Source organism: Arvicola amphibius, chromosome 1 (assembly GCF_903992535.2).
Source record: "Arvicola amphibius chromosome 1, mArvAmp1.2, whole genome shotgun sequence".
Lineage (NCBI taxonomy): Eukaryota > Metazoa > Chordata > Mammalia > Rodentia > Cricetidae > Arvicola > Arvicola amphibius.
Window position 1 is genome coordinate 111,884,018 of NC_052047.1, and position 18,286 is coordinate 111,902,303.

At 43.9% G+C, this 18,286-nt stretch overlaps 1 protein-coding gene across 1 annotated transcript in view; it reads right to left on the bottom strand.

Moving 5' to 3' along the window:
- Positions 1-351: 351 nt before the first annotated feature.
- Positions 352-18,286, bottom strand: part of Sbf2 (SET binding factor 2) — a 396,726-nt gene continuing 378,791 nt past the window's right edge. The window contains exons 33-40 of the mRNA XM_038328033.1: positions 12,677-12,803; positions 9,434-9,561; positions 7,861-8,094; positions 6,816-6,920; positions 5,402-5,595; positions 4,786-4,873; positions 2,488-2,619; positions 352-1,845 (exon numbers count right to left, since the gene is read on the bottom strand). Coding sequence (XP_038183961.1) covers positions 1,747-1,845; positions 2,488-2,619; positions 4,786-4,873; positions 5,402-5,595; positions 6,816-6,920; positions 7,861-8,094; positions 9,434-9,561; positions 12,677-12,803 — 1,107 coding nt within the window. The 3' untranslated portion in view covers positions 352-1,746. The remainder of the gene's footprint in view (positions 1,846-2,487; positions 2,620-4,785; positions 4,874-5,401; positions 5,596-6,815; positions 6,921-7,860; positions 8,095-9,433; positions 9,562-12,676; positions 12,804-18,286) is intronic.

Genomic DNA, 18,286 nt, shown 5'->3' on the forward strand with positions numbered 1-18,286 from the left:
ATTCTTTGCAGCACTGGAAGGCAAACTCCAGAGACTTAACCAGAGTGTCATTTAGAACTGAAACCAATAACTCAACCCAGAAAAGTCTGTGACACACCAGAACTTCCATTTCTTCTGCTGCAGTCTTTATGATCTGCCATCCACCACAGGTAGTAAATTCTGGCCCGAGAGAGGCAGGAGCATGGCCACTAGCACAGCTTACTGGGGAAGCAGAGAGGATGACCTTCTGTGTCAGGACCCAGAAGCTTGTGGCTGCAGTCCAGCATCTCTGATGCTTCCAAGGCCCAAATGGGTTATTGCTCCTGAGTAGTGGGCAGTGCAGAATGAGCCTGACTTCATAGTACACAAGAGTCACTTTTTCTTAAGAAATAAATTTAATTTCGGGTGGTTAGTGAACTTCAGGCCTGTAATGCCTTCATGAAAGTTAAGAGAATCCAGTTACAAAAGCAGTAGTGTGCACAGTCTCAAAGAGCTAAAAGTACAATGGGCTCCATAGTTAACAAAGTACAAAAATTATTTCATATACAAAGAAAAATACAAATAATGTGCAAAAACCGTTTTCACAGGTGGCAAATTTATAAAATGAATATGATAAAAATTCCTTCATTTTTATTTCCCAATTTCTTATATATTAATACAGTTCTATTTTCTAGCATGTTGATAATTTTTAATTTGAAAATCTGATTTATTTTTAATCTACAAAGTAGTTTTTATTCTTTAAAAAGGGAACAATCTTTTATTTCTAAAATCTTATGAATCAGTTTAGCTATTTTTCTATTAAATTATAAGCAGGCTATCTGAAAAATCAGCATATAGAAATCATATATACATATTTTGAAATATTAGTTTGGTATTTAACATATTAACATTTCAAAACAAACACATCCATCAAGACATCAGAGACCCAGCAGCTGCAGCGGCTGCTCAGGCTCACAAAGGTGAACAGCCTCCTTGAGTTTTAGGCTAGAGGACAAGGCTGTTGTAGCTGAGAGTGTAAGAGCAGGCCTTACTTCTCAGCGCAGAGCTGGCTGGTTATGTAGCTTTGTCCCGGGTGCGTGCTGGTGAGCAGCTGGCCTCAGTCTCCAACTTGCTCCCATGTTCTGTGGGTCGTACATGCTGCTGCTTGTCACTTCACAGAAAGCTGTCAAGGAATAGGAGAGAACACAGGACACAGGCACAGGGTCCTCGGAGACCAGCGGTTTGATGCAGTGTTTTCTGCACCGGCCCAGGCCCACTGTTGCTTTTCCCATCAGAATCCTGTGCACTCCTTCTTAGCCTGTCACTGAGTGGTGATGTCCCCTGCAGTGAAGCTCCAAAGCAGGGCAGGGACCATGAAGCACCTTTTGGCAGCACCAGGGAGGTGAATATTTCAAAGGTTAGGCATAAAAGTAGGTGTGTCAGATGGAAAACATATGCAGGACATTCTATGACCTTTGGAGGGTTTGGATTTTTGTTGTCAAAAGTTCTTGAAGGAAATTATGACCTTGGAGAACAAAAAGGAGCTTTATGAGGACTTGGGCAGTAGCTAGCTTGCCTAGGAGACGATGGCAGCAGGTTTCAGAGCTTCCTCTGATCCCTAGTCACTTAAATCCTGCTGGAATGAGGCTGTGAGGGGCCTGGGCGCCTACCAGACCTGTGTGCCAAGGCAACTGCTCCAAGAAGGGACAGGGAAAGCAGAACCTCAGTCCTGGGGTGACCATCGTCCGCTCCTGCTGGCAGATGAGCTCCTCCACCTTTTGTGCTTGGTCAGGCATCAGAGATGCAGCTCTGGATCCTGTCCATCCATTGCTGGGCACTCTGTCCATCCTGAGCACAGAAGTTATACACACGCTTGCTGGTCTTGAGCTATAGAACCAAATGACAGAGGAACAGATAATGGTTTTGGGTGAGTGGCAAACTCATCCCATCTTGTTAAGACATAACTGCTCCTTCTAACATCATCTGTCACCTTGAGGTAGACTGTGGAGTATTCTAAGGGCCATGCAAAACCAGAAGATATTTAGTCCCTGACTAAATCCTCAGGATGAAGCTGGAGGTCACATTCTCCATCCCTGTACAGGCTATGATGTTGTTCCCTGGCTCTAGGCTTCTGTCATGGCCCCAACTGAAGAAAGGGGCGGCACAGTTCCCCTCAAGCTTTCTCACCATTCTGCTTTGGTGCTGTGTTGGGAGAGGCCAGAGGTGCCAGCTGGTTCTGAGGCCCTCCCCACCTTCCTCAAAGGCAGCTCTAGGAAAATGTCAGCTTTCCTTGTGCTCCACTCTACCTAACCGTCCTCTCCCCGCTCCAGAGTGACTAGGGGCAGTGACAGTGCTGTAGTGAAGGCTGAGGAGGGACAGAGGCTCTGGGCAGTGGGAGAGGAAAGGTATGGGGTTAGTCTGCAACTTATGCAGAGCCATAAAATGCCCATCTCTAGTGACTACCACTCCTCTGGGACCTGTGATGATGGGAGGTGACGAGAGCTGCTGCAGAGCGGGAGGTGAACTCACATCAAAGAAAGCCTTGTCACTTGTGTACTTTGGGGCCCCCATACTGGGGCCGGCAGGGATGACCATTTCTACTTCAGCCAGATCAATGTGGCCTTTACAGCTTGTGTCTTCCCCCGAATCATAGTATCGCAGCTAGGATCAAAAAGAGACAGATGGGTCACAGAAAGGGGAAATGGTTTTCCAAACCATATTTAATCTCTCTTCTACACCTTGCTTTTGGTGCACACTCTGCATGGAATAATACCCTAGCATGAACAACGCTGGCTGCCTCTTGCATACACCTTTAATCCCAGCACTCGGGAGGCAGAGAGAGGCAGCTCTCTGTGAGTTTGAGGCCAGCTTGGTCTACAAAGCTAGTTCCAAGACAGTCAGTGCTACACAGAGAAACCCTCTTGAAAAAACAAAAATAATAACAAAACGAAAAACAAAAAAAAAATCCCTAGACACTGATAAACAGTCCACCTGGAAACAAGCCAAGGATCACAATGGCAGGTAACAGGGAAACACTGCCTAGCCACATACATTCACAGTCTCCCCAGCCTTGCCTGACGAATGAAATGACTGAGTCCCACTCTCAGTCTGAGAAGTACTACAGTGGCCGGTAATGTCCAGCAAGACAGTGAGACTCCCATATGCTGTTACTGGGAACAGAACTTGTTAGAAACAATTTAGTGATGTCGGCGGAAATGAATGTTTGTATCTGTGGAACCATCTCTCCCACCTCTACTTTCCCGCAGGAACAGGAAATGCCGTGCTCTCCACTGGCACTGCATCTGTCAGCTCGGCACTGAGCACTGGCTCACTAAGTGACAGCACAGCCATGAGACGTAAAGGACAAGAAGGGCTCTGGCATGAGCAGCAGGCTGGCAGGCAGCAGATACGCAGTGTAAAATGGCGCTGAAGGAAATCACAGACAGATCCTAGCTGCCGGCTCTGGGGCTGTCAGAGCTTTATGAGATGTTTAAATTTGGCACAATAACTGTGTATTACTTTGGAATAAGAAGAAATGAATTATTTTAAAAGCTTAAGAGCTTGCTAGTGAAGGCCTTCTTGGCCTAGTCTGGCTTCCAGTGTGCACAGCAGGACTGCGATCGGCATTTCCATTACTGTTGCTACTGACTCATCCCTGCCCCCAGGTATGGTATGAGAAGGACTAAATGGAAAAATTATATATCTTCCATGCTAAAGAAATCCAGAAGATTGGTGAGAATATGAGTATGATTTGATATAATTTTAAAATATAGCAAAGTCATAATTTTCTGTGTTCTACTTAGTGGTTTAATCGAACTTTTCCTCACAGTGAAGGTTCTATGATTTCAGGGACACTACTATTTTAGAATACAGCTCTAAAAAGGGCTTCTATTTGTATGCTTGAAAATCTCAATATTCTTAAGAGTCAACAAACAAAAACACCAACAAAGCCCTTGAGCCAGAGAAAGCGCTGCCCCGACTGTCTTGCTCTGGAAGGGGTGACAAGGCACAGACCAGAGCACAGGGCAGCCTGAGTTGTGACCTCTTTGGGGGTTATATATCAGATATCTAAATTACGATCCGAAACAGTAGCAAAATTAAGGTATGAAGTCACAATGAAATAATTTTATGGTTGGGCATCATCATAACATGAAGAACTGCATTAAAGGTTGCAGCATTGGGAAGTCTGAGAACCACTGTTTTAGGTCCTTCCTGATGTTCTCTGCATTCTGACCACAGCAAGCCAGCCAGAAACAGAGGCTTCACTTCTCTTGCAAATGAAGGGTGCTTTGGGTCAGAAGGTTTGGGTAAGAGTACCTTGAGATTACAGGAGCAAAGAGATGGAAGTCTAACCTATAGCAGCTACGACAATAGTAAAGCATGCCAAAGAGTTCTAAGTGAACGTCTAATCTAGCCTGCTGTGAATCCCAGGACTGGGTGGTGAAGAAAAGCAGTTCCCAGTACAGTGAGGTGGGCTGCAATAAATGTCAGATACATTTGTCATAATTGGATGTTTTCTGCAGTAAAAATGGACAGCTGTACCATGGGAGAGAGGGAGCACACAGCTCATATGTGCACAGAACAGGCTAAAGCTCCCAGATGCTTCCAGACCTGGGTGTTAAAGAGGAGACGATTATGCGTTAAGAGTTCTAGTGCTCTGGGCATGCAGGGCTCTGGGTAGAGGCTGCTATAAAATTTACTTCCAACAATTACTGCCAGGGCTCAGGGACATTTTGGGCCTTGGAAGAGCCACCATCTACAAAGGTGGGAAACACATAAGAAGGTCTTCAGGTGAGCCTAGACAGTAGTTTTTTTGGGGGGTCTTACCTGATGTTTTGTTACATCTAAAACAAACCAACGGGGTTTCCAACCCTTTAGCAATGCTCCTCTTTTGTACAGTGTTCCTTCAAAGGATCTAAAAGAAAGGGCAACAAGACAGTTTATTCTGACTTCATTAAAAACTATCTTTTGTTTCTCTGGTTTCTGTCTCCCTGAGGAGAGCTCTCCCTGGAATTCTGTCCCTAGCCCTTTGGGGAAAGACTGACTCCTTCTGCTGGGACCACTACACTCCCCGGTTAGGAATTCATGGTTTCCATGCTTCCTGCTATGCTAGGAATGCTGTGACACCCAGGGAAAACCGAGCTGGAAAGAAAGGTCTGACAATGCTGTGAGAGACACTACTAGCACGTCCTTGGTATCCCTAGTTTATGTGAGTAGATTCCTTTTCTTTGAGCCAGGATAAGCAGGATTTCTGATGGTGCCACTAAAAAAGTATTCTGACATGCATTCTCTCAAAGACTGATCCCCACCCCCGGAATATCTAAACAAGACATTTAAGAAAAACCCCAAACCAAAAACCCACAGAATGAAAGAAAATCCAAGTCTGACAAGGCTGTTTGCACAGGGCTGGCTTAGGCTAACAGTCAGAACCCAGCAATGTCACCTGTTCTCATCGTTCTTGGATGTGTACTGGCTGTAAAGCGTAGCTGCCCTGTGCTCTACACCATTGGATGGGGCGATGGTGGCATTTTGATCCTCGCCAGTACTGCGGTCCAGTGGGTGCAGCACAGGCCTCTTCTGATAGGAAGGCACGTTGGTAGACACAAGTCCTGGGGACCCCAGTGAGTGTCTTTGGGACTGAAAAAGCAGAACATGAGCTAGAAAAGTTTCCCCAAGGCTTAGAGATTGGCCTGATAATTTCATTTATACAAATGTATCTCAGGGTAACAACTGACTAGTGAGCTAACACACATTGAACATTCATCTGTTTCTGTTTTTAAATGAGAAGTAGAAATAACCCAATACCCATTATTTGGGGACCGGTAAAAAACCAAAAACAAAGAAACAAAGAAACAAAGAAACAAACAAACAGTTATTCCTTTACAATGGAGCTCTAGAGAGAAACCAAAATGAAGTGAATGAATGGCATGTATGTCAACAAGAAGGCAGGTTCTAAAATATCACATCCAGTAAATCTTGTATTTCTAGGTTATGCATTGTGGGTCATTTTCATCTCTTGGTAATGGTCTGTGTACTGTTATTTTAAAAATATACATCCTACTTTCATAATTTAAAAAATCTAGAAACAATTTAATTTTCTGGGGTAAAAGGCCACAGGTGGATGAAGATGCTTTATGTCCAAGTGGCAACAGTTCCTGAAGAGTCATGTGAAGGTAAGGTGGAGTCCAGAGGCTCTTGTATCAAGGGCCTTCTTCTCAGGCCACTTGCCTTGTCTCTTCTCCCTGAAATGCTCTTCAGAACACCATGTGTCCTCACTTCCCTGTGCTGGGCTGGGAGTCAGTCTGCTGTGGATTTGAGTGGTGGCCCTGCCAGTTAGTAGCTGTGAGACTTCTCTGCATTTCCCCTTGTGCATGAGGTACAAAACTTGCTCACTGTGGACTGCATAGGGCTTAGTCCCTTGGACATATCATGTGCTTGATAAATGTTTCTAATCTCAGAAATAGGAAATGGGGTATGAGACACAGGAAGTGAACAGAGAAGGAAGTTTGGGCAACAGAAAGTAGCGCATGTTGTCTGTCGTCCTATAGTATTTCTCTTTGCTTGTTTCTCTGGAGCAAACATGGTCCTGGCATTCCCTGCCCCTTGTGGTAGGTCAGAAGAGACCACAATGGCACCGAGATAGAGAGAACCCAGTAATTTCCTCTGGATTCAGTGCCTGAAACATGTGCATTATGTCACTGTGGGGAGTGAGACATTCAGGAAGCATTTGGTCATCTGGACCATTCTGCCCTGAACCTCTAGGGCATGACCCCTCTCTACCACTTTCTCTGGGTTATGAGCTGTGGGCTCCATCTGACCTAGCACCTTCTAAAGCTCAGGGGGCTTTGCCAACTCACATGATCTGTTCTTGGCTCTTCCTTAAGGTCCATGGTTACCTTTTCCCATAGCTGGTGCCATTTCTCAGGAGTTTGGTTCAATTTATGCTCCAATTTTTCAATTTCCTGTAAAGAAATGAAAAGGGCAGTTTTGACAGGCGAATATTTTATGGAAGGCCAGGATGTGCCTGGAGATGCAGGTTTCTTCTGTGCTGGGCCCAGATGAACAGCATGGCTGGAGGATAGCTGGATTTGACGATTTATTAGGACTCAGAAGGTTTTTTTTTTGAATGGATTGATTTAAATAATAAGACACGGTGTGTGTGTGTGTGTGTGTGTGTGTGTGTGTGTGTGTGTGTGTGTCTCAAACACCTTCTTTACTCTTGGACAGCCTGTCGGAAATCTGATGACAAAGCTACAGGCCAGCTGTGGGCCTATGTCCCAACCCTAATGGCTGCGGCAGTTAAGTATTTCTTACAGAGGAGCCCTCGACTTCGGCGACTCAAACCAGATGTGCAAAGAATGACCCAAGAGATGCTCATGAAAATGACTTCCCTCTGACAGGGGCTCAGACAGCTACCACTGCAGCATATCCTTCCTGGCTTGAAAACAGAGAGGACTCTTCATGAACTGTCTGACCCACATCAGAACACAGCACTGTCCTGGGAGTCCACTGCCAGGATGGCTTCACTCAAGAGCATGCCTTGAGAAGGTGTCCCATCAGGCCACTAGCTGCCCATACTTCTAACAAAGGGAGGTAAAGCACCTATGAAAGCCACTGCCAGACCTAATTCCAACAGCCTAGGCAGCTAGCGTTGGAAGGGAATGATGTTTTCTCAGCTGCTTCCTTTTGCACTGCAAAGTCACTTTTGTGGGTAACTTTGCCAACAGTTAAGTGTGGTGTCCACTGCTGCATAGAGTCAAGGCTGGATTCTTCAGATTCAGAGTGTTAACTATGACACAGCCCAGAGTAAGGGAGCCATTACAGATGTAAGTATGCAAGCCAGTCTAAGCTGTTCTCCTGGGGCCGAGTGCCTGTAGATGTGTCTACACATTTCTGACTTACACTGAAAAGTCTGGTGAGGGCATCTGGCTGGCTGCAGCTGATGTCATCATAGCATGGCCACACTGTTCTCCTTTGACTCTGGGGCCCAGCTCCTCCAGCTATATCCAACTCCTCGGGAGGAAAATGCTTGGGGGTCAGCATCATCCAGTCGTATGAAGGACCTGCAGACAGAGTCTCCTCTGTGTAGTAATCCCACTTCTTGAGGCTGGAGACATTTACATTAGGCTTCAGGGCCTGTTTAAAGAGAATTCTGAAATGTAACTTTATCTTGACCCTGAAGTACTTGATACATAGATTTGCAGGGTGCAGGGCAAGTATATAAATTCACCTAAATACTTAAAACTTCTACATCAAGAGAGCATTAAATAAAACATATTTATCCTCCTTCCCCAACAAATGTAACCTCCTAATGATTTGGAAGGTCAGGTTCAAATAAAGGGTTCTTGGGTTCTTTATAATTCTATACTAGGAAGTAGTAGCACAGGGAGAGATATATTCCCAGTTCACAGGCCTTGGTTTAACCTCCTTCTCCTCGCACCTTGACCTTGCATGAACATTTGTGTATATCCTAGGCCACTAAGACACACTCTTCTCCGTCCTTGTGAGGCAGCTTTCTCTGGGTCTTGGGACTCATGCACTGACATGGCAGGCTGACTTGGGCAAGTAACCTGGTGAGTGATTTGGATTCAGACCAGGGATATGGAGTACCCAGAGCAAAGATTGGATGAGGAGAGGCTACCTAAAAATGAGCATTTTGTTTCTTTCTGAAGGTCCCACCAGAGAAAGGTCAAATAGAGTTCTAAATGCATGGCCCAGGGAGGGACCTCTGCATTTCCTAAGTACTGAAGTTCTGCTATCAATCCTGCCTAGCCTTCAAGTCTCTGATTTATGTAAGGCATCGAACAGTTCCCATCTAGTAATTCTGTTGATGTTTTTGAGACAGGGTCTTGCTATGCAGTCCTGGCTGGCTTCAAACTTGTGATCTTCCTGTGTCTATCACTTAAGTGACAGGATTAGAGGCATATACTACCACACTGAGTCCCAGAAATAATTTAGAAGATGAAATTATGGGTTGGAGAGAGGGTTTAGTTATTAAGAATATTTAATGTTCTTACAGAAGATCTGAGTTCCCAGCACCAGCTTCACATGGTTAAACCTGCCTGTTGCATGCCTAGGTCATGCAGATACATATGACCAAGCCTTGTTGCCCCTGAGATATGCCATCCTCTGGGCTGGGTTCTAAATGTCAGTGCTTCCCTTAAGGCTCTTCCTTAAAGCATTTAAGATTTTTCAGCTGTGGCACGGCATGGCAGCACCTTTAATCCTACACAGGCGAGGTTGCTCTGCTTTGATTGTACTGACATTATCCCTTCTAAGGTTTGGGGAACAGCCCTAGTATTTGCATCAAGTATTTAGTAAGCAGTCTCCACTTCCATTACAACCCAAACCTATGCAGTCTCAAACTTTTAAATACCTTTGGTATGAAACCCCATCAAATGTTTACATATACTAAAGGAAGAGAAACTTTTATACACAACATTCAGAAAATAAGATACAAATGATTTAACTCTACCTCTATTTCCACAGGTGAGTATAAGTAATTGAAGAAAATGGGACTCCGCTTGTGCATCTTGTCAATACACTCCCAAATACAAACTCCTTTCTTGGCATGCTTGTCACCTTTATCATCAAATAAAGTTCCTGTAATTTAAAAAAAATCCATCAAAATGGAAAGAAATTGAAATCTTGCCTAAAAGTATGAAACATATAGAAGAGAAAATATTTATGTTTTTGAAAGCAGCAACAAATGTGCAGAAATCTTAAAAGCTAACTGCCAACAAAATCAGGTTGTAGAAGTGTGGGACAGGGCCTTGGCAGAGCTGTCCCACTGTCTGCTTCTGAACACACTATCACAAAGGAGACAGTCTACACAGAAAATGGACCTAGTTAACTCATACAGCTTAGTTGAAAATTTAATTTTCTGTTTCTTTAATAAACTTGTTATTATGAAGCAATTAAAAACATATTCTTGGGTAACATTTACTTCCACAAATGACAGTCACAGAAGACTCAGAAAGACAGAGGGCATGTTCTGTCTCCTTAAGTGATTATATGAACTTAGATTCTGATATTCCCCCATCCTCCAGGGTTTCACTGTGTAGCGCTGGTTGTCCTGGAACTAGGTATGTAGACCAGGCTGGACTCAAACTCAGATCTGCTTGCCTCTGTCTCCTGAGTGCTGGTAAGGCATGTGTCACCATGCCTGGCTGCACATTCTGTGTTCTTAATGGGGGATATAAATATGCTAGGGTGAGAGGTGAGGTAAGAGCAAGTTCTGGAAAGGCAGTGCTACTTCACTTTGCATGAAGCGATCCTGTTAAAAGCTAACTTTTTACCACAAGAGACCACCTCAGGCCCAAGGTTGTACAAAATTATGTAACCTGTGGGCCCCAAGACTGACTGTTTCTTTTCTACTTTGTTCTTCCTTCCTTCTTTCCTCACTGCAGGGTCCTGGCACTTACAGCGTCACCAAGCAGGCTCTGTGATAGACTTTAGACAGGACAATGGGAGAGCGTACACGGTAGCCCTGTTTCTCAGGACACACTCCACCCTGATGCTACCCACGGACTGGAACTATGGACAATAGGCTTTTCTTACACTATCCAAATGACTATTTCAGAGTAACATGAACATACACAGGGAACAATTTAAATATAAACAAACATTTAAAAAATATTTGAACCATCAGACACTATCATCAAGTCCTATTATGGTACAATTCCAAAACAGTAATATACTCTTTCAAGACAGTGGAGAATTTCTGATGAGGCCTTGACAGTTATGACTGAGGTTCATCAGCAGTGGCTGAGAGTCCTATTCTCCAACTGCTGACCTTGGCAGGTAGAGGACAGTCCCCACAGCTGCTGGTAACTAAGACCTGACTGCGTAGGCTTCATAATTGGTGAGTCTGCCCAGCAGGGACAGATTCCAATTAGGCAACCCAGACTACACTGGCATATAAATTAAACCAGGTTAGATGGTGGGTCCAGAGAGGGGTTTGGAGAGGCCCTTTGGTTCTGACATTCTAGGTGGTTTATGAAAAATGTGTAAGACACATGATGAAAACAATTTAATTTTCACTCTAACAGGTTTAGTAAAACATTCTCTTATCCAGTTCCTTTAATTGTTCTGTTTAATCTCTTTTAGATCATACATGGCACAGAAAGCCTTGGCCAGTTTCCAGATGAGGGACCTGCGGCTGAGGGACGAAGCTGTTCACCCACTGTCATATTTTCTGACTCCCTGCTGGAGCAGTGGAGCACTTAACCTTGGCAGCATGGTGGAATCACTTGGGAGCCTTCAAAAGCTCTGGCTGCCTGGTCCTACCCTCAGGTTCTGACTAAACTGGCTGGAGGTGCTGCCTGGATGTCCCTAGTTGATTCTAGTCAAGTCTGAGAAATGTTGCACCAGATTCTAATGTTTCTCTAACTAGAGTCATCATCTGGCACAGCAGGGACCTTGGGTTCTGGCCTGGGCTTTGGCCACATCCACATGGACTAAAGGTAATTTGCTGAGCAGCTCTGTATCTCTCTGACAGCCATATATGCATATAATGCGCCCTTTAGTGATAACAGTGACCCTGTCATACTCAGTTGGCTGAAGACTGGATACAGAAAGCTGTCACTAGTTCTAATTACCTTCTCTCCACATGCTGCTTAGATCACTGTTTCTGACTGTGATATGAGGTATTACACAGGTCTGAAGAACAAACAGGATGGGAATGGTCTGGCCAGTGTTCTTTCCTTCACCCAAAGTGAAATATCTATCATAGCTGACAATTTCAAGAACATGCCCTGAAACTAGTACTGCCTGACTGCAGATTTTAAACTGAGATCACTGGTAAAGCTTTAGTTGTGAAGGGTTCTCTTTCTAAATACTCGGTGACATATGAAGTACTGAGAATACCAACTCTGTTTTACTTTAATTTCCTACCTTCTAAGTGCTAGGATGACAGGCATATAGCACCATGCTTGGTTTATGTGATGTAGGTGATAATCATACCCAGGGCTCTATGCATACTAGGCAAGTACTCTTCCAACCAAGCCACCTGGAACAAGGGCTGACTGTTTTTGACTTGTCCTAACAAAAATTTGTCACACATTTCCCATTTTCCTAACAACTCCTGGGAAATATTTTCATAGTTTCTCAGAATCTATTTTTTTAATAAATGTTATAGCTTTTAGAAATTGTAATAACGATACTGATATCTACAGTTCCTCAAGGGCTTACTGTATGCTAACAGCTGTGCTGAGAAACTGGCCACTGCTTCCTGCTGTGGTCACTGTGGTCCTACTGTGCCCTATCACTGTCCCGACATCACAGATGAGAAGGCTGAGCCCCCCCCACCCCCCGTCAAAGTACAGCTGGTAAGCGGTGGTGCTAGAATTTAACTTTAGTATGTTTGGTTTAGAGCCTTTTTCATGAGCTGGTTGCCAAACTGTCACCATAGACAGGTCCCTTTCTATCAGAGTGGACATGAATAGAAATACTATGAATTAAATATGTCTCCTACACAGTGGTAGTGATTGAAGGTGCCAAACAGTGAGCGTTTTTAGCTTTACAAAGGTAAGACAAGAAAGAGCACTTACTGTAACTAATGGCTCAGAGAGAGCATACTGCCCTGGAACTGGGCAGTTACTCAGATCACTCTACACTCAAATCTTATTTGGAATCACTTACATCATCCAAGTTTCCACTGAAAGCATGCAAAACTAACAACAACAACAAGATAGAACAGAGGCATAGAAATACATACCATGCTCTAATCTTTCATAGTCTGAATCCAGAAGAAATGTTTTAAAGCGATTAGACACATAATGAAAAGCCAAGAACTTTAGGTAATAGAGATTAAATTCAAACTCAGTTGGATACTGGATGTGAACCTGAAACACACAAACCAAGAGTAAGAGTCAAACAGAAAAGTAAAAGCCACATTATAGACGCTTAGCTGAAATACGATGGAGACCTCTGGCCATTCATCTGACAAATGCTTAAATCTCTGTTAATCCCACTGGTCGAGAAGATCACTACCACAATTTAAAGCCAAATACTTAAAAAAAAAAACGGTTTATTTATTTATTATGTATACAATACCTCCCCAGTAAACGTCTTGCATTAATGCTGCTGCACATGGCACACCTTGGCAGGGCCCACCAAAAGGTGCCCACTTTGCCTTTTGTTATCCTTCCAACCAACACTTGGGAAGTAGAGGCAGGAGGACCATGGGTTCAATGTCAGCCTTGTTTACAGGTCACACAATCTAGAAAAAGAAAGATCCCCTCATATGCTAAAGGAACGGGGAGGAATGGGTCTTTTAACATTTTTTTTTTTCTTGGTGTTTTGACACAGGAACTTAACACTGCAGCCCAATCTGGTCTAGAATTCATTAGGTAGCGTGGGGGTTGGGGAGCTGGGCCTGAACCTGCTGGGCTCCTCCTGTTTTAGCTTCCAAGATGCTGAGCAACCAGACCCAATTTTCACCTTATTTTTGTCAGCTCATCATCAAGGTCCTGGACAAAGGACTATGGATGACTGGGGAGCGGATCATTGTTTCACTGTTTACATCCTATCTTAGACAAGCTGTCCGCAGCCTCTGTGAGCCAGCTCATACTGACAGAAAGTAGGCTTGTGCCTCCGTATACCAGGCAGTCCCACCCATGCTGCTCAATGCCTCCTCCCCTAGGCAGGCTTTCTCTGTGTAGCCCTGGCTGTCCTGGAACTCTCCCTGTAAACCATGCTAGCCTTGGACTCGGAGATCTACTTGCCTCTGCCTCCCGAGTGCTGGAATTAAAGGCCTGGGTAGTGCTTCTCAGTCTTAAAAGCAGCAACAGGATCTTGCTGGGTCAAGATAAGTTTCATTCATAACTGTATTTGCTAAAGGCTGTTTCTTTCTTTTTTCTTTGGTTTTTCAAGACAGGGTTTCTCTGTAGCTTAGGAGCTTGTCCTGGAACTAGCTCTTGTAGACCAGGATGGCCTTGAATTCACAAAGATCCTCCTGCCTCTGCTGGGATTAAAGGTGTGTGCCACCACTGCCTGGCTGCTAAAAGCTGTTTCTAATGAGTATTACAGGCAGCCTGTCTAAAGGTCAGCTTTTGGGGCTGAAGAGATGGCACAACTGAGTTCAGATCCCTAACACCCACATAAAAAGCTGGGTATGGTAACGCATGCTACAATCCCAGTGCTGGGTATGGGTAAAACATGGGATTCCCGTCGACACTGGCTGCTACAGGTCTTAGCACACGGCTGGGAAGAGTTCAGTTCACACGGATGGAGGTGACATGGGAGTCCACGAGGCTGTAGGCTCTGGGCTGTGTTGTACTGGCTGTCAGAAATGATTTGTAATGGCCAGTGTCGACAGGATCTTCTCCCAGGCACCACAAGGGAAAGAAATAAAAACTTTCTACAACTCCATTGTCAAGTAATAGGAACTGTGCACGTCCTGTTTATCATGTTCCACAACCCTCTTGCTTGACACCTGCAGTAGTGATGTGTGTCCTACATGTGAGGCCAGGTACAGAGATGAGGCTGTGGTCCAGTCTCCTGTCAAATCCTTTGCCAGGACCTATACCTTGTGTTTGTCTCTGCTACAACATGTATGTGACTTTGAAAGGCTGGACTTTGCCCACCCCTGTCCTACTTTAGTGAGACACAAGGCATACTTCTAATGCCTGTCCTTATTGCTTTAGAGTAGTTAGCTTTGAGGACAGAGAAAAATCATAGCCAGCAGATTGTAGCTAAAATGGAAACTCCTCTGCCCTCTAGAAGATTCTACCTTAAGCACATATTACTTTTTGTGTTGTGAAGTCAACTGTGTGATACTTTTCTGTTGACTAAATAGCCAAAGACAATGCACAGAAAGTTTTTTGTTTCTGCACAATAAAGGCAATATGCAGAAAAAAAAGGGACATGGGATTCCCTAGGGTTTAGTAGCTAGCAAGCCTAGACAAATTGGTACTTCCAGGTTTGGTGAGATCCTGACTAAAATGTCTAACAAAATAAGGTGGAGGAGCCATTGGGAATGATACTGTGATATCACTCTCTGTCATCCACACGCACCTGCATGTGCAAGCACACCTGGATACACTCATGCATTCATATACATAACACAATAAATACAGTCTTTCTCCCTATGCTTAACTTGGACACAGACATGGTTAGCTGAAGAAAGCAGGTATGTGTGCAATATGTTGACTGCTCCTAATAAACTAATGGGAATTTTAAGTCATGACCTAGATTTTAAATCTAGCAAACTACTTGTGTCTGGAGTTTGACTCAAGAGGTCAAAGACTCAACCTATTGCTGCCTGTTTCCTAAACCAGTATAATTTCAAACTGTTTTCTAAAAAATTATCCTTATACTCACAAGTAAGTGTAGCTTTAACCACTCATCAGACTACTTCTCTTTGCAGCAGACAAAGACTATTAACAGAGACTAAGTGACTACTGGGTGTCTAACCTCCAATGACACTTCTTCAAGGCAACTTCTACACCTCAAATTCAGGGACACTGGAGGAAAAGAGGGGTGCGGAGATTATAAGAGCCAGAGACGTGGGAAACCTGATGTTAGATAGTGTCCTCTACACATGAAGAGAAAATGAACCCATGAACTCTCAATATGGGTGTCTGAACAACACCAGCATGACAACACCGGCTGACAAGCCCCTGCTGACAGGAAATTCCACACAGTTCAACACCTAGATGAAGAACTACAGGTGGATGATGGCTGTGAAGGAAGGAAGAGTTCATTTCCTCCAGGGATGAGGATGAGCTCCTACATAGGTTGTCCAATCCCAAGGGGTCAGCCCTGGATATGTGTACACATAAAAACAAAGCTAAACAAGCACAATAGCGCTTTCTCTCTCTCTCTCTCTTTACACACACACACACACACACACACACACACGTAACAATAATTGAAGAGATCATGAATTTGGGAGGGGAGACAAGGGAGGAACTGGAGGGGTGGGAGTGATGTGGATGCACTATTTACGTATGAAGCTACCAAAAACACCCCACCCATTAAAAATAAAATTTTACCATCTGGTTAGACCCCTAGATTTCTGTGATAAGTTCTCTCTACTGTCTTCTTTCTCTCTCACACATACAGTATTTTCTTCTTGTCTTTTTGATTGCATTAAAAGTGTCTGAAGCATACATAGTGGACCTGTAACTGTGGTGCCTCTTTCTTGACATATTCTGAATAACGGGGAATGTGACTCCTTTGCTAACTGTAAACATCTGTCGTTAAGTATGAGTTTTCTCATTTGTAAAGATAAAGGACTAGACTCCATGAGTTTCCTGTGACTACAGTATAAAGAACAACTAATTAGAAAGACTAGGACTAGTTGGACAGTTTATAGTTATAATTAAATAAAACTCAAACTGACAACATTATTTTAGAGCATTACCCTGGACATAAAAATAAGTTTTTCTGGCCTGTTGTGGTAGCATGTGCCTGTAATCCCAGCACTTGGGAGAGAGAGGCAGATGGATCTCTTGGGAGTTCCAGACTAGCAAGTGAGACCTTGTCTTATTTTCCATTTCTGTAATGGAAAATAAATTATAAAAACATTTCCCTCTCTTGCTTTGTTAGCCCTTCATCAACTATATCCTAATCCAACAATTCTCATTCAAATGAGACTTTCTGCATTTTTTGGGGTGGGGGAGATTTAAGGAGACAGGGTCTCATTTTGCAACTCTGACTGACCTAGTCACCATGTAAAGCAGGGTGGCCTCAAATTCAGAGATCCATCTGTCTCTGGCTCTCAAGTGCAGGATTAAAGGTGTGTGCAACCATGCTTGGCTTTTGTTTTTTTCTCTTCTGGTGGTGCTGGGGACTGAATCCAGGGTCTGCACATAGCAAGCAAGTTCTGAACTGCTGAGCTGAGCAACACCCACACCCAGTCTTCCTGGTCCCTTCTCAAGCAACACTCAGACTTCTGGTTTCCTCCCTGTCCTGTCCTTTGATGTCATGTAAAGCTTTCTAGTTCAAGCATTTGGCTTAGAACCAGGGCACACACTGAGAGCTGGTGACTTATAGAGTAGGACAGCCAGACAGTGAAGGGGACAAGTGTATGAGGATGGCACCTGGCTCTTTATCATCTGAGCCTTAGGGAGGAAGAAACTGCAGTGGAAACCAGATGGGGTAGGCTACAAGGAGTAATCACAGGCCAGCCCAGCCCAGGCTCATCATTTCCAGGGGAAGAAAGGTTCAGGCTTCTACTAGGATCCGGCCCACAAAAACGTTTGAAGGATACTTTAATGCTACTCTTAGTGACTATTTTCTTCAGAACCCTCCTGTTTCACAAGTATGTGAAGTTTTTCCTAAATATTCTGTTATTTAATATGCTTAGGAGAAGAATTTTGAAAACTTTCCAAGAAACCACTGATTTGCTCCTTGTCACTATGAATGAAGGTGTGGGCAGTAGAGCTTTCTAAGGAGAAAATGTGCCCGTTTTGCTGTAATACATTTGTGTAAATACACAAATAAAATCTGTCTGCCTTATGTCACTAAGCACAATTATCTGTGAATGATCCATGCTACTTAGTTATCTGCTCATGCTTCTCTTATTACAGATGGTATTCCACTGTACTGATGACCACACCTACTCCCCTGTGGGCAGAGGGAGCTTTTCCATACTGGGCTACTGCACACAGAGTTGCTATAAAGAGGTGTGCTGCGAGTGTGCGGAGACTGACGCTTTCACCTCTCTGTAAACTGCTGAGAATTAAATGACTGAGTCAAAGATGTATATTGGTGATTACGGCATAAACTCTGGTGATGTTCATTTCTAATATGGGTAATCAATTAATCCCTCCTGGTGTGGAAGAATTGTCTGTATTCTGTCAATTATGTTTTAAATAAATGCTGATTGGCCAGGCAGGAAGTATAGGTGGGCTAACCAGACAGGAAGTAGAGGTGGGGCGATGAGAACAGGAGAAGTCTGGGAAGAAGGAAGCTCTTCCTCCAGTCCCTTCTCTCCCACCTAAGAAGCAAGATGTGACCTGCCCCGCTGAAAAAGGTACTGAGTCATGTGACTAACATATATAGGAACAATGGGCTATATAAGTTACAATAGCTAATATGAAGCCTGAGCTAATGGGCCAATCAGTTTATAACCTAATGTAGACTCTCTGTGTGATTTTCTCTGGGACTAAACGGCTGAGGGACCGGGCAGGACAGAAACCCCCAACAAGCTGGCCCTTATGTTACACGCCCCCCTTTTTTCCCTGTAGTTAGCCTAGCTAGGGGTTCATCAGTTTTACTGATCTCAAAGAAAATTTTTGGGCTTCATCAATACTTTTCATTATTGATCATAAGATTTTCAGAGCATCAAGGCAAGTATGCATCAAACAATTTAACCTTA